The sequence below is a fragment of the Etheostoma spectabile genome, chromosome 4, assembly GCF_008692095.1.
Source record: "Etheostoma spectabile isolate EspeVRDwgs_2016 chromosome 4, UIUC_Espe_1.0, whole genome shotgun sequence".
NCBI classification, from domain to species: domain Eukaryota; kingdom Metazoa; phylum Chordata; class Actinopteri; order Perciformes; family Percidae; genus Etheostoma; species Etheostoma spectabile.
The window spans coordinates 13,746,364-13,764,444 of record NC_045736.1 but is presented as its reverse complement, the minus strand read 5'-3'; the positions used below and the strand labels follow the sequence as shown (position 1 = coordinate 13,764,444).

General features: G+C 41.0%; 1 protein-coding gene across 4 annotated transcripts in view; it reads left to right on the top strand.

The window, feature by feature from the left end:
- Positions 1-18,081, top strand: part of raly (RALY heterogeneous nuclear ribonucleoprotein) — a 158,570-nt gene that overhangs the window by 81,533 nt on the left and 58,956 nt on the right. For all 4 annotated transcript variants that reach the window (XM_032513769.1, XM_032513768.1, XM_032513772.1 and 1 more), the window contains one exon: positions 15,613-15,941. In XM_032513769.1, the coding sequence (XP_032369660.1) occupies positions 15,613-15,941 (329 nt within the window). The remainder of the gene's footprint in view (positions 1-15,612; positions 15,942-18,081) is intronic.

Sequence of the window (18,081 nt, the reverse complement as noted above, 5' to 3'; positions counted from 1 at the left end):
TTGCAAAGAGCGTTGCATGGAATCCATCCTTTTTGGTGGTAATTTGGTTAAAGAGAAGAGACATTTTTCTGATATATATACATTTTTAAACAGGGTCAAATTTGACCCGAGGACAACAGGAGGATGAAGATGAACCGTGATGAGGATTATATCAAATCCTAAAAAGCAACTCCGGTCTTTTAGATACATTCTGCCCATAATGTTTTTCGTTAATGAGGGTCCTTGCAAGTATACGATTACAAACGTATGTGTGTTTGAAAGAGACAGGTGGAGAAATACTCATAATCGGCGGTCTACTTGAAGGTCAGATATTCAACACATATTATTACAACAAACACCATGACAACTGAAAACCAATTACGCTGTGACTCTGAATTAGTCTCTCCCTCTCTCGTTCTCTCTCTCTCATTTTCTTTAAGAAAATTGTTTTCCTCGTTGTACTGCATTTGTCCAGGTCTGTCTCGTTATCTCTGCCAAACACATTGACTCCTTGTTTCCTTCTCTGTCTCTGTCTGTCTGTCTCTTTCTTTTCTCCTCTCTCCCACACCACACACACACACACACACACACACACACACACACACACCACACACACACACACACACACACACACACACACACACACACACACACACACACACACACACACAGTGAACAGGGTGAAGGCCATGTTCTTGGCAGCTCAGATCAGTCCTCCTCTGTACTATTGCTCTGAATGGGCGCTGTGACACGTTTTGCTTTCACACACAACACTGATGAGGTGAATCCAAGTGAAAGCTGCTCCAGCTCGACATGCAACTGGCTGACCTCGTCCTGCAGTACCGAGTTGCAAATTATCACGAACGATGTTATTGGAACAATCAGAAGAACTCTGCCTGAGGATCTGAAGCTTGAAGCCTGAGGCCCCTTGGATGTAGAAAATGTGAATTGCATTGAGGTTCATTAATCTTGGCTGTCTTCAGTGAGACAAAACCTCTTTGAATTGTAGAATAGTTCAAGTGAATGGGCACAGTAAAACAAACTATCTGATCTATTTATGCATACTTTGATTTTGATTGGTTTGCTCGGTTGCTTTTTATTGTCATTAGGCCGGTTTCTTGCATGTAGAATGCTGGTTTGTGTCTTTGAGGTGATCCGTGGCTGCATGACAAGGAGCGTTTGTTTGCAGCCTATGTTATGATCCACTGAAGTTCGGGACGACACGACATGAATAAATCACTGATTTGGTTATCTTTGCTGCCACCTTGACTGTGGAGCTACTACCGGAGTCGGGATGTACAAGCAGGGAGCGAGGGGGGGAACCAAGTCCAAACCGATGTCGGGGTTGTGCATAGAAAATAGGGGCGGCTGTTTCGACGTGAGGCGTTCAATTGACACTGAGCTGGGAGGGACAACTGAGTGAGGATCAACTCTTCTTTGTTTGGGAGGGGAAAAGGAGACACACCTGTCGCAGATCTGTACTTTACTGATAAGGGCACTTTTCTAGCTCTATTCCATTTAGATCACTCTAGATCACTTACAGTAAGTATGCCACTCTAGTGTCACTTTCCAGGTCTATACAAATTTTGTATGCCACTTATATGGGGCTTGTTTTTTAGTGTTATGCCAGGTCTCCCTTATAGATAAAGAAAAATGTGTTCTCTCTTTAATGCAATCCTCTGGGGATGTGGAGCAGGACAATCTTATGGTTTTAAAGGTCAGCGCTGGATGCGACTATATAAGAGCCTCTGTGATATACTATCAGTGTTATTGGCTATGGGAATATTGCCTATAAGCTCCCAATGATTCTGTCTATCACAGTATTACCACCCTGTGTTGTGTTCATGGAATTGACTAATCCCAAAGCTGCTGCTTCTCGCCTGTTCTATTTATTATTATGAAGTGTTCCTCCCGGCCAGCTCCTCTGTGCTGGAATGACCTTCTCTCGCTGAGGGTGCAGTCCCTCTTATCATCTTCCAGTCTGAAAAGTCGACTTTTTATGATGTACTTCAAATTATCCTCTCCCTGCTGAGCCTTCACTAAGGAACATGATGAGTATTTGGTTGGAGAATAATTTGCAATCAAAAGATATTCTACCGTTATTCTTGGTCATTAGGGTACATATGCGTGTCAGTAATGACACATGAGGACTAACATAAAGCTCATGCATGTGTCATTATGTTATTCCGTGATGACACTTCCGGTTTGGTAACTTGCAGCATTACTTGCGCTCCATCTCCAAAGTTTGAATACAAATACAGAATATTTTTTACAATATTATGATTGTTTATTGTAATGTTGTGATATAGATTGCTTTCATGGTGAACTTGCTCTCCTTCGAGCCCTCCTCCTCCACAGTAAGTGGGTTCCAACGTTTGCCTTTTGACATTATCAAGAAAATAGGCATCAACTTGCTGCCCGGATTATATATGAGAATGATATTAGAATTCAGTGATCACTCTTTAGCAACAGCATCAAGGCAAAAGTTTTTTTGACAAAGGGTGTCAAAGCTGCATTTCCCTGGAGCCGGAAAGTGGAGATTATTTTGGAGTGTAATATTGTGGCACAGCACTTGATGACTGACATGAATCCAAACTAACGGCTTTGAATAACTCCAATTGGGACCTGCACTTCAATGCAAAACCCATACACATCAGTATAATTGATCTTGTGATGTAGAATCCAGCCCACTTCAAAATGCACACTTAAAATATCAACCTGGCTTACAGCAGGCAGTATATGAAGATGCAAAACATACATAGTTACATAAATTAGACATGCGCCTACTAAAGAATTTATGACAGAGAGATGCAGCCGCACTACAGTAAGTGCACAATGATAAATCTCTCGTTTGGATGAATATGGTACCGTAGGTATCCAACGCATTCTAATGAACAGGTCCGTATGATGTTGTACGAAAATGTATGGATGTAATTTATGATATCCTACGAAATTAGGAGACCACCGGCTAGCTACAAGCTCCATAACGCCGAGTTGCACTTGGTTGTTGTTTAAAGCTGCTACAGATCTTGAGACCCGGGCTACAGACATCCGTTGTGTCAGCGGTAGCTGGTGGATCAGTTACCCGGAAACAGGTGACTTTGAGCCGGGTACAAAGCACCGCGAGTTGCGGACATTACAGTTTAAATATAGTCCAAAAAAGAGGAGCGTTTTGCGAGCCAAAAGTTAAGACTAGGCACCAAAATGACTTGTTAAAGGTGCCCTGCCACCCGTATTTTTTTACTTTGTGGTAATTTCTGAAGTTTTACCATGGACTATGTAACATGTTTTGTGGAAGAAATGCCTTGGTTACCTTGGTTACCTTGTTTCAAGGAAGACTCAGCTGGATTTGTGCCACCTCTCATTAATATTCAACGAGCTAAGCTGCTTGACTCTGATTGGCTAACAGCTAGCCAGTGAGAGCCTGGCTATCAGCATCCTTTACCCAGCGCAACTGGGCGAGCTCATGAATATTAATGAGCTCAGGCAACATGACGTCAGACTGACCAGCTGTTGTGATTGGTCTGATTTCTCTGCCTATTTCTTTTCAGTGGCTAGAGCTGACAGAGGAGGTAGCAGTTCATCTTCACATTCAACACATAACACAAACACATATGGACCTAACATATTTAAAAAAAAATGCAAGTAAAAACGGTTTTGTGTGGTAGTGCACATTTAAGATTAGGAAACAGATTGTGTTTGGGTCAAAACACTCCTAAGAAACACACATTTCCTGGGTGAAAGGCTTTCTGTTTACCTGGGAATCGAAATCCGCTCCCTGGCTCCCTGGCTCCCTGGCTTGAAAGCCCTGTATCTTAACGTCCCCCCATCCTACCGGACCACCTCCCTACGCGTCCAGCTGCATTCTTATACAGCGGTAAACAACGTAGTGAATGCATCAAAATAAAACGTGGAATGCTTACGAATAACAGTACTAAGCTTTTCGTAGCTTTTTGAACGAATGGTTGAGGTATCACGCTGTGTTCATGTGTGATCCTTGAAGAGGTTTTGCTTTATAAACCTAATTTTATGAAGGCAAAAGGGATGTAGCTTTACAGCTTGATGATTTAATTTGCAGACAAGTGCCTTATTTTTTATTTAGCATTTCACTTCCAGCACAGACAGAAAGTAACGTCTTTTCCACTTCTCTGTGGCATTTCATGATCTGTGTGATAGTCACCCAGACAGGTGACTTGCTTGGCACAGAATATGTTTGGCAGATGTGTTACTTAAAATCATAAGCCATATGCTATATGTTCTCTTTGTACAGTAGGACACCCTGCATCCTTTTGTCAATGAATTGGAGAGTTGGAGATCAGTCAGCAAAGGTTGACGTCTGAACTGCTGTGTAGGAACTTTTGAAGTGAATGGCAGAATTGGAGTTTGCTTTGTTTCATTTGACACTGAACACAATGCTTAGTTGTTGATTGACAGTTTTTTTTTAATTAATTCAGTCTGCTAGATTTTCAAATGTTTCAGATAAATTGTGCTAGATTGCAAAATCAATCTTAGCTTTCTGCCTCAAAATAGTTTAAAAAAAAGTTTGACACAATAATGATCAAATGTCAGAACTTTTAGTATTTAGTCAGACATTAAAAATGGATTAATAATTTACTATATGTTATGACATGTTAACTCTGTTCATGTGTAGTGATGTGTAGTGGTATTTCTAACAGTGCCTGAAGACAGCGTTTGTATCGTCTGTATGATCACAGTCCCCTGTGGTGTCATCTTTAATTGCTAATTCTACTTACACAGAATCCCAGAGCAAAGCTTCCTGTACGATTATCTGCACGTGTGTCATTTTGGTTTAATTAAACAAAAGCAGGAAATAAAGCTCCGCTGAGTGTAAAGCTTGGCCAATGAAGTTGCTAGTTTGCTTCTCAAAGCAGAACTCAGAAGGTGGAAATGTTAATGGATGTCATTTGAGTTATCTGAATGCTAATCTTACACACACACACACACACACACACATAATAATACTATCTGTAGTGTGATTTTGGTCGATTTCATTGATCCGTGCTGGACAGAGCACAAGGTCTGCTTCAACTGGCAGGGTTTTGCTGAGTTGCTCAAGGGCACCCCGGCAGCACGGACATGGAGGCCTGTTTGGTTTTACCCAGACTCAGAGCATCAGGTCAGGTTACAACCTTCAGGACAACCAGTGTAAAGGGTACACAAAGTGTAGATTTGATACCAAATCTAAGAAAGAATCCAAAACACTGTTGGATAGAGAGCCCGGAGGGTGTCGCTGGAATATTTATATTATGCAATTTTACGGTTTAATTACATTCACTGAATAAATTAATTAAAAAAAACTATTATATAAGGGTTAATTACATTTGCATTTAAATTAAAGGCTATATTTACAGATACAAAGTAAAAAAAACAATATGCTACTACTACATTTTCTAATTTAAATAAAAAATGAAAATTAAACTCAGAACGTTAATATATCTCCAACACTAGCAGAAAAACAGTCCGCCAAATTTTGCTAAAACATGTTAAGTTTTTTTTTTTTTTTTTTTTTTGTGGACTGGTGTCTGAGAACAGGTGCTATATAAATACACTATACTTGCTTGCTTGGTAAATTCCACTGATTTTCATTTTGGATTACTGCTGGAAAATGTAGCCTAAAAAAATATATGTATATATATATTCATGTAAGCCTGTTGCCTTCAGGCTGAACAGGAATTTAAAGAAACGCTGTGGTCCGATTCCGATTTAATACAATTATCAGTTATCAGACCCAAATATCAGCTTGTACAAGTCTCCAGTTGTTTTTATTAAAACAGAGTAGCTCTCATAATGCTCTACATGCGATCTGTTGCTGATTTTAATTAACAACAGACTGTATGTGATCCGTGATCTGATTTAGTCTCTCTGACTTCTGAACGTGGCTCATTGACACACAACGTGTGTCAATGAGCCAATCACAGCTTCCCACATCATCTAAAGTGGACTGCAGCACAGCCACGCCCCCTTTTTCAGCAAGCATGGCCGACCGTGAGGCAAGGAGGAAGCGTAAGGCACATGTTGTGTTTAAACACGAGATTATATTATATTACATTATGTGTTAATGTCAAATATCATAAATATTTATGGCATTTAGTCAGGACTTTTCCCAAAAAATACATCTTTTGGAATGGTCAGGGGATCTTATGGTCCCCGGAAGGGAAATGCGGAAGTAAAAAGAGAAATATGGTTTTTGTTTTGCTGTTGTTTAAATAATACAAAATGTATATGCAATGTGTTTTAAAGCATTGATATACTATAAACCATTCATAAAAATAAGTGAAGAATGTTTTTGTTTTAAAAAAGTTCTCTTTAGACTTTAGGCCGATGCCATCTTTCCAATGAAGGCATTTCTAACCTTCAAATTCTCCGTCCAAATAACAGTATTTTTATAAGGTTTTATGAGTGCATTAAGAGTAGAAATCCACATTTAGAATATTTGTATGTGTGTTTGGAACATAATATTCCATCCCTCATTTCCTTCCAGTCCTCTTTAAAGGTTATTTTACAAGTAGATTTTCTGGGAATCGGAAGTCTTGGTGGTAATTGAGGATAAAAATATGACTATGATATAAAGCTCCTCTGCGTTGAAAAGCTAAAATACGCATTAAAACCCCAAAGTAGGCTCTCTGATTCATTTATAGTCCTCACAAGCTTTATCCTGTTTTATGCTAATGTAGGCATGTATCATCAAACCATGACACCCGAAAGGAGAAGACTTTTAAAGCTAATTTGCTCACAAGAGAATGAGATCATTGGGCTCAAACATGTTGGTACACAGGTACACAGTCTCTTTTAGTGCAGAAGAGGAAGTGAACCTTTTGTCACAACTGGTGTGTGTGTGTGTGTGTGTTGTGTGTGTGTGTGTGTGTGGTGTTTGTGTTGTGTGTGTGTTTGTGAGAGAGTGTGTGTGTGTGTGTGTGTGTGTGTGTGTGTGTGTGTGTGTGTGTGTGTGTGTGTGTTTTGTGAGAGAGTGTGTGTGTGTGAGAGAGAGATGCAACGATGCAGAAACAACTTCTCATGCAGAAACGCCAGAAATGCCAGCCTGCAACTTTCTGTGTTAACTGTATATTTGCTTGCATTTAACAAACCATGTAAGTCTGTTCCTTTACTTCCTGTCTTTCCATCCCAGGCTGTTTTTTAACGGAAATCAGTGCATTTTCATGCACTAATCTTTACAATGATAACAAGTAACACTAACATGTGCAAACCTTGGTTATTACAGAGAGCCTATTCATACTGTGGCTTGGATTCGTCTTTGTGTTGCCTGTTATGTAAGGGTCAGTGCCCTTCGAGGTGTCCTTTGTCAGGTATTAATGAACGGCAATGGAGGACGGTTGCCTCCGCTGAAGTTCATTAAATCCTGACAATGGACACCTCGAAGGACATTGACCCGCTTATACCATGGTCACTTGCCAAAACATTACTCAGTTTACCTGGTTACACCTGAGGGATTAACTAATACCTGGAACAATCATTAGGCTCGTTCGAGATGAGTCAGGTCTGCTCAGAATGGATCACCGGTGATCGCCGCCCAATGCATCGCATGCCGGTTAGATTTGTGTCCGACGTGATCCCGACTTGCTCTGACGTCATGCACACGTGGACAACGATGATCTCAAGAGATCAAGGCAGCCCCGGGTTTGAAATGCAGGCAGCGCAGTTGCTTTTCACTGACTTTTCACGACCCAAGCGGACCCAGGGCATGCTCCATGGAAACGCCTGATCTAACAGCTGGTTGGTTCAGAATTGACTCAACGTGATGACGTTTTATATGAACTTTTAATTGTTTTTGAGTTGGAGGGATTTGAATTGCTATTTGTCTGATTTAAAGGCTTATTCTGTACAAACCACATATCTGGTTGATAGTTACATTTTTAGAAGTCATAGAGACTAAATCAGTTCAAATTACAGATCATCTACATTATGTTGTTTACAGATTGCATGTAGAGCATATTGACCAGTTTTGGTAAAGATACTTAAAAAACATATTCTGTTACAGAATATAGAATACACGCCCAAAAATGTAATTCGTAACGTATTTCGTTGCTCAATATGAGTGACGTATTCTGAATCCGTGGATTACTTCCGCATTTTATAAGTGTAGGAATGCGGCCATCAAATACTGGTTATTAAACATTCCTATTGTAGTGTGTTCTTCTGTTCCAATTGGCTCAATGTGTACATGAACAACCAGATAGACTTTTGTATATTAAATCCAAAACTGCATAGCCTACTACAAAAATCTAACCGCAGTCTTGCTACCACAAGCTAATTTTAGCTAATGTTAGCTAGCATGTCCAATGGGGCTAGTCAGTCTTTAAGTAAATTAGCACATAGGAGAATCTAAAGTCGCACGTCAACTAAGCAAGTACCAGACACAACTATAAAATAGCAAGGTGACCAGTGAAACTACACCCGAAGACTAGCCTTGCCTAATTAATGAAACATTTAGATGCTCCAGGTTGGAGGTGGAGTAATTTGGACGCTGAAAGCGGGTCGGTTGCTGGTAAGCAGAGGTTGCACTGCACAGTTGTATTTCGTTCTCCCTGTTCTTTCTTTAATGTGAAAAGCTGTTTGAATTTCCAAGATAGAAACACATTCCTGCCCTGGCTCTGTTGTGCCGGTTCGGCTCCATCTCTACCTCTCAGTGATCACACAAAAAACTAAATGTTTTGTTTTTGTATTGGGGCTTTTGGGAAATGCTTGGAGTTACCTTCATTTATTTACATATGAAATAAACTCTTGAAACAGAGACGTATCGTCATGTAATCCATTGATTTCAACAATGTAACTGTATTCTAAACACCACCTATTTAAATTGTAACTGTAACGGAATACAGTTACTCATAATTTGTATTCTGAATACGTCGGTACATGTATTCCGTTACTCCCCAACACTGATTATGACAGCTACTCTGTCTTAATAAAAACAACTGGAGACTGTGTACAAGCTGATAAATGGGTCAGATAACATTTTAGTACATCGGAATCGGTCCTAACAGGATGTGAGTGTTTCTGGGACTTCTGTTCAGCCTGAAAGCTGCAGGAAACGGCTGGAACTGTCCGACTTGACGGCGGATTTTTGTCACGCCCCCGGCTGCTGCCGCCTGCTCTCATCCAGTTTACAGGCGAGGCGGAGTTCATCTAGAACGAGCCTATTGTTCATCATGATTCGCTGTGAAACCAAGTCAGTTCGGAGGGGCAGTGTAATTCTTGCAGCTTCTGTGTAAGCACCATCCTGTGATAGTTGGTAGGTGTCCTATAAGACTTTCTTGTGGACACCCTGCAGCCAATCAGAATTGAGTATTCACACAGACCATGGTATAAGCTAAAGTACAGACTGTATAGAAAGAGGAATTGTGAGATTTCTTCAAGGAGTACCTTGAATGGTTTTAAAAGGTAAAATATTTTTTGTGATCAGTCAACGCTTCAGCAGTAAATGTAGCAGAGTGTATGTGAGTGTATGTGAGTGTGTGTGTGAGAGTGTGTGAGTGTGTGAGTGTGTGTGTGTGTGTGTGTGTGTCTCACACAGCTCTGTGATGTACACACATGTAGATGTAAACAAACTCACTTACCGTCACAACTCTGTGTGTGTGCGTGTGTGTCATGCAACGATGCAGAAACGACATCTCATGCAGAAACTCGAGAATGCCAGCCTGCAACTCTCTGTGTGTATATTTGCTCGCATTTAACAAACCATGGAAATCTGTTCCTTAGCAAATGACTTCTTACTTTGCACACACACAGCAATTGGAAACATTCACACAAACCTTTAGTCATTATTTCTCTCACACAGACACACACACACACACACAAACACACACATTGGATTTGCTTGATCAACACTATTCTGTTGTCCTCTAACTGTGGATCTCTGAAACAAACCCACACACAGGGCCCTCGGGGCAAAGCTCAATTTGATTTAGTAGAGTTCGACCATTCAGGTTTAAGACGGCTCTGTCACTGGGAAGGTCACGTAGAAAGGACCAGAGATCATCATCACACACACACACCACACACACACACACACACACACACACACACCACACACACACACACACACACACACACACACACACACAAAGTTTCTTTGACCTCACTTTTTGACCTTTTTGAACTCTTTTTGAAATGCAGGTCTGAAAGCAAAACATTTTTTTACACACATGCACTCAGCAGCGCTGAATTATAAACATATCTTCTCTCGGGGAACCTAGACTCACTCACTGCTGAATATTTCTAATGAGAGAGCGAGAGACAGAAAGATGGAGAGAGAGAGGGAAGCAGACTAACACAGCAATGCAAAAAGACACAATACATACTGTATGGCTAAAGCCACACGTCAAAATACGAACTTTTCGGATTCGGTATAGAAAGGCTCATAGAGATAGATGGGATTGAATATTTAACTTGATGTGATTCAGTCTTATAAATGATTTCCCTCAGAGTCCGTTCGCGTCATTGGTGACGAACCGAGCAAAACACAAGTTGTTCCATTTCTTCTCTGCTGACTCATCTTTCACACTTCACTCCCACATCTGCAGTTTAGGTGACTCATTACTTGACTCTCAGCTTTCTGTAAATAGCAGGTTTATATATCTGAATGCCGAGTAGAAATGAAGCAGTTATGGGGCGACCTCTAGCTGACCCAGTAAGCCTCATGTTGGCTGAGTCCTGCAGCGGCCCGGGGTTTGAATCCGGCCTGCGGCCCTTTGCTGCATGTCATCCCCCATCTCTCTCCCCCTTTCCTGTCTATCCACTGTCACTATTCACTAATAAGGGGAAAAAATAATCTTTGAAAAAATAGGAAATGAAGCAGTTATGTAACACGTTTTGAGTAACGCTTGCAGTACAGTAATCCCCCCTTAGCTTTACAGCAGTTGATGAAGAAAGTAGCAAAGGTCTTCATCTGGTCTTCATGCTTTGTTCTGCAGTACTGCTAGCCTACACATCTAGACGCACCCTAGCCGTAGCAAATGCAATTTTCAGCTAGGGTCAGTCTAACAACTCTCCGTTGACTTGCAAGCTGGAAAAAACAAATTCTGCTCAGGGCAATTACATTGTGTATAGAGTCGGTGGGCGGGCTGAACGTAATGATGGCAGAGTTGCGAATGTGAATTCCCCGCTATGACAGCGGTCTTTCCAATCAGCAGTGAATCTGGAAGACTTGGAGTTAAGCAATGAAGTCATTCTTAACCCTCATGTTGTCCTCGGGTCAAATTGACCCATTTTCCTATAGTAGTGTTCTTTTTGACTATCCAAAATAACATGATTGATTCCACACAACGCTCTTTGGCAAGTACAAATCTCTTATTCAATTTTTATAGCATTTGAAAAAAAGTGGTTTTGAAATAGTATTGAGTAAAAGTTGACATATTCCAGTCTGTGATTATCCGTCATACTTTACTTTAATTTTAGTCTAAATAATTCCTAATTTCTGCTTTTCTAACTCAAACTTTAGGTATCGTTTCCAATAAATGAGGTTTATTGACCATAAATTCCAAAATTAACTGTAAAACTGGAGTTAATTAGTTAGTGTTACGTAGTGTCGAAAAACGTCAAAAAAAGTGACAAACATTGAAAAAAAGCGTCAAAAGTGTAGAAAAAATGGACAAAAAAAATGTAAGAAATAGTTAAAAACATTGATATTATACACACACACACACACACACACACACACACACACACACACACACACACACACACACACCACACTATTAGATAAATGTGCTAAATATACCAACTGAACCCTTTTTAGAGGCTGTTCCTCAACTCCCACTTTTTTTTCATACCTCCATCCTCTCATTTTTATTTTGCCATCCTCTCATCTCTTAATGCTCTCCACATTTTTTAAACCCCCTGCGCCTGTCTCCTGATCCCTGCTCCTCGCTCTTCCTCGCTCCTCCTCTCATCTGTCTTACTCCTGTCCAAGCCTTCATCTCCTCCTGTCTCGGTTCTTAGTTTCCCCTTTCCTCCCGGTGCCCCTAGTCTTTCCTCTCCTCCATCTTACCCTCTGCTTTTGTCTTCTCAGCTTGTGTTCATATCCTCACACAGCGAGGATGGAGATAAGAACTACACATATTTGGTTTTCAAATCCTGCTCTGTGATCGATTGAGGTCGTCTTCATGCATTTTGTCTGCTGCTTTCCTAATCAGAGCAGACTTGGTTGTTGTTGTGCTTTTCCCTCTCGCTTTAAAACAAAGAGATATTTGATATATTGACTGGAGCTTCCCTTTCAAATGAAGTGCTTCTATTAGTAAGTAGTCGAGTAGTCAGAAATTCAGTGTGGCACTGGTTTTGTATAATGACTACTTTAGTAAAAGTTCCTATTTGGTTCATTTGCATAATTGTGTCCTTCATTCATGAGTTATTTATAAAATAATGTTCCTGGATTGTACCAGTAAATTTTGAAGTAAAAAAAAAAGAAATCTGTCCTGCTAGCTGCTTGAGTGTCATAAGTAAGGCTTATGTTGTGGTGCCTTCATGTGCTGTGGAAATCTTTGTCTTTCATTGCATGAGAGCTATATGTCCATATTAAACAATCATAGATAATATTAGATGAATAGATTCTCTGAACCGAGTGAACTTTACGTGGTCAGAGAAGCGTGGAAAAACTCACCATCATACTTCACAAGTCCACACACACTATGACTGTGTTCTCATCTCTTATCACATTCTTACAAAACATGGACTTTACCTCACGGGGCTGCGCAGCCGGTCCCCCAGAGCAACATGATCACCGGGAGAGTGTGGTACAGCCTGAACTCTACAAACGGAGATCCTGTTAGCACCCGCTTCACAGCAGAGCGTTCCGTTCCATTCAAAACGATGCAGGGTAGCGTCACGTGTGTAAAATACATCAGCTGTGGATGAGATGGAGGCTGGTTGCGGAAAAATCAGACATTTTGGCGCCGGTGAGTATTCTTTGGTGCTGGCTATAAACCTCTTTGGGGGGCACCCAACCTTTCTCTATGCAGGAAAACCTCTGCTACGGGGTGCACCAAGGCCTCGGTGAACAGTGAAGGAATACTATGTTTATATATGTAAAGAAAGTGTTTCTTGTCTTGACAATTAGTATAATAACAGGTAGCTCAAATCAAGCAGTCTGATTGTTTCATAGCTTTGACAGAATAGCCACATTCAGTGATGTCTAGTTACTTTACACAATAAATATTACTCCACGTCTGAGAAAAGAACTGATAGACTAACTCAGATTTTAATTGCGTTTGGGTTTTGTTCCGTCCTCCGCCACGCGCTGTACCACACTGGGAGTATCTCAGAAGCGGAGCGTGTTGCTGCCCGACTCATAGATTATATTTTTCTTTACAGAACAATCACACGCTTTACTTTACTAAACTAGTATCGACTTTCCGCTCCAAGCACTCCTGCAGTTAAACTCCATGCCTTCTCTTTTCTGTTGTCCTGATTAAAAAAAAGATCGGTGAAGTCTCATGTTTTCCACCTTTAAGAAGAATCTCCTGTTGTCCATGGTGTACAGGACACATATACAGTATTGGGTTGGGTGTTTTGGTAAATTGACTGGATGCTCTTGTTGTTTTACTTTGTGCGACTTTTGTTGGGTCAGACCCATCTGCTAGCGATGGGGGGCCGAGACAGATCTACATGGAACAGTATGCACCAAACAAGCCACTTTGAAATGTTGCTGTTTTCATGAATACAAGAGTTGGGTGATCCTCCCCCCTAGACTAAAAAATGTTGTGTGACCCTCCCCTCAACAAAGAATAAAAAGACATGACAATCCCCTAATTTCTGGCGATAAGTTAAAGATAAAGCTGATTCTGATTTGGATATATGGGTCTGATAACATTTATTATTATATATTGGTCTTATAACATTTTATTAAATCAGAATCGAATCACCGTGTTTCTATCACTTCCTGTTCAGCCAGAAGGCGTCTGGAACCGGCTGGAGACTGTCCGACAGTTTCCAGCCGATTCCAGAACAGGAAGGGACTTTAACAATGTGGTGCGATTCCGATTTAATAAAATATAATCAGACCCACATATCAGCTGGAACAGTCTCTAGTTTTAATTGTAGATCTCAGAATGTTCTACATGTGATCTGTTGCTGATTTTAATTAACAACAGACTGGAGATGATCTGTGATCTGAACGGATTTAGTCTCTCTGACTTCTAAACGTCACTATCAGCCAGAATGTCCAGAATAGGACTTTAATCAGCCAAATAGTTAAAATCCCTCCGATTCGTTGTCATGACAGCGCAGGCACGTGCATACCAGACACTGGGAAGGGACTTTTAGGAACGCGCTTTCCAATTCAAAAATGGAGAAAGAGCCTGAGTCTGAGCAGTCTGAGGCCCCCCCACCCCCCACCAGTTACAAGAGAAGGTGGGTACAAGGAAGACTGGCAAGACTCTTTTGTTTAAACTGTTCCTGTTGAGCAACTACAATTCCTGTTAGTCCTATATTTTATATTATAATGTATTTAAAGTGAATAAATTGTAATGAAAATAAAATTAAATAGCTAAAGTAAATCGTAAGTGGAAGTGCATCTGTCAATTATATTATATTGTATGAATGTTCAAAATATTAATCTTTATTTAGAAAAAAATACACATTGGTTGGCCTATTCATGAGCTTACATCAGCAGTTACACATGTTCAGGGCATAGGCATTATTAATACACCATGTAAGGTAGTATGTGCTAGAAATGGTAAACCAGTATCAGTGAGTCTGCCCGTGGGGGGGCACCGCTGCGCCAGGCAGTGTCCCACATTGTCCCTCAGAAACATACCACTTGTCCCCCCTTGGGCTTATTAGCAGGTGGTCACCCTACGATAAGGTCGGACAGTCTCCAGCCGGTTCCAGACGCCTTCTGGCTGAACAGGAAGTGATAGAAACACGGTGATTCGATTCTGATTTAATAAAATGTTATCAGACCCATATATCCAAATCAGAATCAGCTTTATTTGCCAGGGATGAGGACACATACGAGGAATTTTGCCGCTGAATTTAGCAATTTTGAATATCAGCTCGTACACAGTCTCCAGTTGTTTTAATTATTACAAAGAAGCTCTCATAAAGCTCTACATGCACTCTGTTGCTGATTTTAATTAACACACTGTAGATGAGCCGTAATCTGAATGGATTTAGTCTCTCTGACTTCTGAACGCAACTATCAGTCACACAACATGTGTTCTGTGCAGAATAAACCTTTTAATCAGTAAAATGGCAAGTAAAATCCCTCCATTTCAAAATCAATGAAAAGTTTATACAAAACTTCATCATGTTGAGTAGATTCTGAACCAATCAGCTGAGAGGCCGGCGTTTCCCAGCATGGTCTGGGTCCACCTGGGTCTGCGTCTCAGAACTGCGGCTGCCTTGGTCTCGTGAGATTATCGTTGCCCATGTGCATGACTTCAGAGCAAGTCGGGATCGAGTCGGACACAAATCTAACCGGCATGCGATGCATTGGGCGGCGATCGCCGGTGAGGCCTACTGCCTAACTGACTCATGCCTTCCCACCTGGTTGGGGGCTATTTTTGTTCAGTTCCAGTCTGAAATGTGAGTGCAGCTGTGCTTCATTTTCTGTCTTTTGTCACTAATACCAGTTTATCTGTTCTCTTTTATTCTCTTTAGATCCCCATCTCTCTGCGTCTCTCCCTCCCAATCCATCCATTTGTCAGTCGCTTCCTTTGCCCGCCTCTCCAGCATGTCGCTGAAGGTCCAGACCAGCAATGTGACCAACAAGACAGACCCAAAGTCGATCAACTCCCGGGTGTTTATCGGCAACCTGAACACAGCGGTGGTGAAAAAGTCGGACGTGGAGAGCATCTTCTCCAAGTATGGCCGGGTGCTGGGCTGCTCCGTGCACAAGGGCTACGCCTTCATCCAGTACGCCAGTGAGAGGCACGCCAGGGGGGCCGTGATCGGGGAGAACGGCAGGGTGCTGGCTGGACAGATGCTGGGTGAGTCCACAAGACATAGCGTGAATTATCGCTCTGCAGCAGGAACAGCAGGAAAACAAAAGTGGGATGGCCAAAGTGGTTGGTTTGAATGTTACCCTCAAACCAGTTAAGGAGACACATTACGAAAAACTCTTTTTCAGTGCTTTAAGATTCAAGATTTCTTTATTGTCATACCACAGTCTTCAGGTCTCCCTCGAAAAAGAGATTTCAATCTCGAGGGACTTTCTGGTTAAATAAAGGTTAAATTTTAAAAAAAGTACACTGTAGTACGACATTACGTGCAAAGTTCACAGCTTAGAAAAATACAGCACAGAAACACTTAAAAAACACAGTGGAAAAGTCGAGATATAAGTTATACGAATGAAAGTAAATAAATGCTTATATGGGTGTGCAGAGCATGTAGAGTGATAAATATAAATGTAAAAGTCTAAAAAATATATACAGTATATATAAAAAATATGAAAAATATGAATATCTAGATGCATACAGTTGGGAAAAAGTGTAAATATCCATATAAAAAACAAAAAAAAAGAAAAGCGGTAGAGAATAAGGTGCAGTCAGAACAGATACTAAGGTGCATTTCAAACAGACTATTTTGTACATGAATAGCAGTCAGATGGACTGGACTGTTTTAGTTTATTTCATTGCTCAACAGTCAGACCGCAGAGGGGACCAAGCTGTTCTTGAACCTTGCGGTCCTTGCTCTCAGACTGCGGTACCTCCTGCCAGAGGGGAGGTGGGAAAACAGTCTGTGGCCAGGGTGAGTGGGGTCCTTGATGATGCTCTTTGCGTTTGACAGGCATCTATCCTGGGCCAGCTCCTGAATGGTCCTTGTGCGCGTACATTAGAGTACATGGAGTGTCTGGCAACCCACAAACCGTGAAATAAGACCACCCAGTTAGCTTTCAGAGGGTTTCCTAGATCTAGAAAACATGGGATTCAACAAGCCCTTGTTTGGATGACGGGTTAATTGCTGCACCACTTACAACACCTGTCATCAACACACACGCACAGTAATACAGGTTAGATTTCCCAGAAGGCTGTGTGTGTAGTGTAGAATATAGCTATGACAGCTAAGTGGCTGCTAAGTGATGCTTTCTGCCCCAGTGCAGCGTGGGTGGAGGTGAGGGGGGGGGGGATCATATACTGTAAAATCTGCCTTTTTTCTCTGTACCACTTAACTACCTGACTTTCTTTGTTCTCTTTACATGTCGCTTTCCTGCTCTTATTTTCTAGCTCTCCAGGTAATTGGAGCCCCATGTTTTTTACAGACATGAGTAAGACACTTTTTTGAACACATAATCTTTTTTTTAATTCCAATACCCGTGCTAAAACGATACTTTTAAAATGATGCCGGTTCTTAAACGGTGCCGTAATTGATCATTTAAAAAAAGTAAGAATAAATAAATAAATAAATTAAGAACTGCTTGTTTAAATTATTGTTAAAAATAACAGTCACCTACGGTATTTCACCAGTAAATTGCTGGTTAAATGACTAAAACAACCACTAGGGGAAAGGGTATTTTACAATAACTTTGAATGCACCACGAGGCTGGCGAGGCAAGTTTTATGTAAATATACCATCTTTGTTGTTTTTCTAACAACAGCAGCTGCAGACGGTTACGTCCTGATGTTGGAATTCTCTAAAGTGAATTACAGTCACACTGTACACCGTTTAGCTGTCAGCATTTGAACTGTGTTTAATCCAGCTGCTAGCTAACGGTAGGCTAACGTTACCTGCTGCCAATTGTGTTATGTTAACTTTCATGTCACATTGTGTCGCAGTGATGCTTCTGTTCCCTCTCACGTCCATTTAGGAGCATCAGAGGGCAGCGCAGGCGTTTAAGTTTCACCGAAATCTGCGTTGCTATTGGGTCCGGTAGATACCGACTGTTAAGGCCTGCAGTGCCGTATTAGCACCAGGACTTGGTACCCAACCCTAAACTACCTTGGTGTTTTTGGTTGTTAAGCAAAACATGACTCTGACCTTAAAAGGCATGATAATGACAATTTATTTTTTATGGCACTTAACAAAACCAGCATTACCAACAACCAGCTTCACATAAAAGAGATGATATGAAAAAAAATTCTGAAATGGAAGAACTGCACTTCATCAATACACAGAGAAACAATATTATTG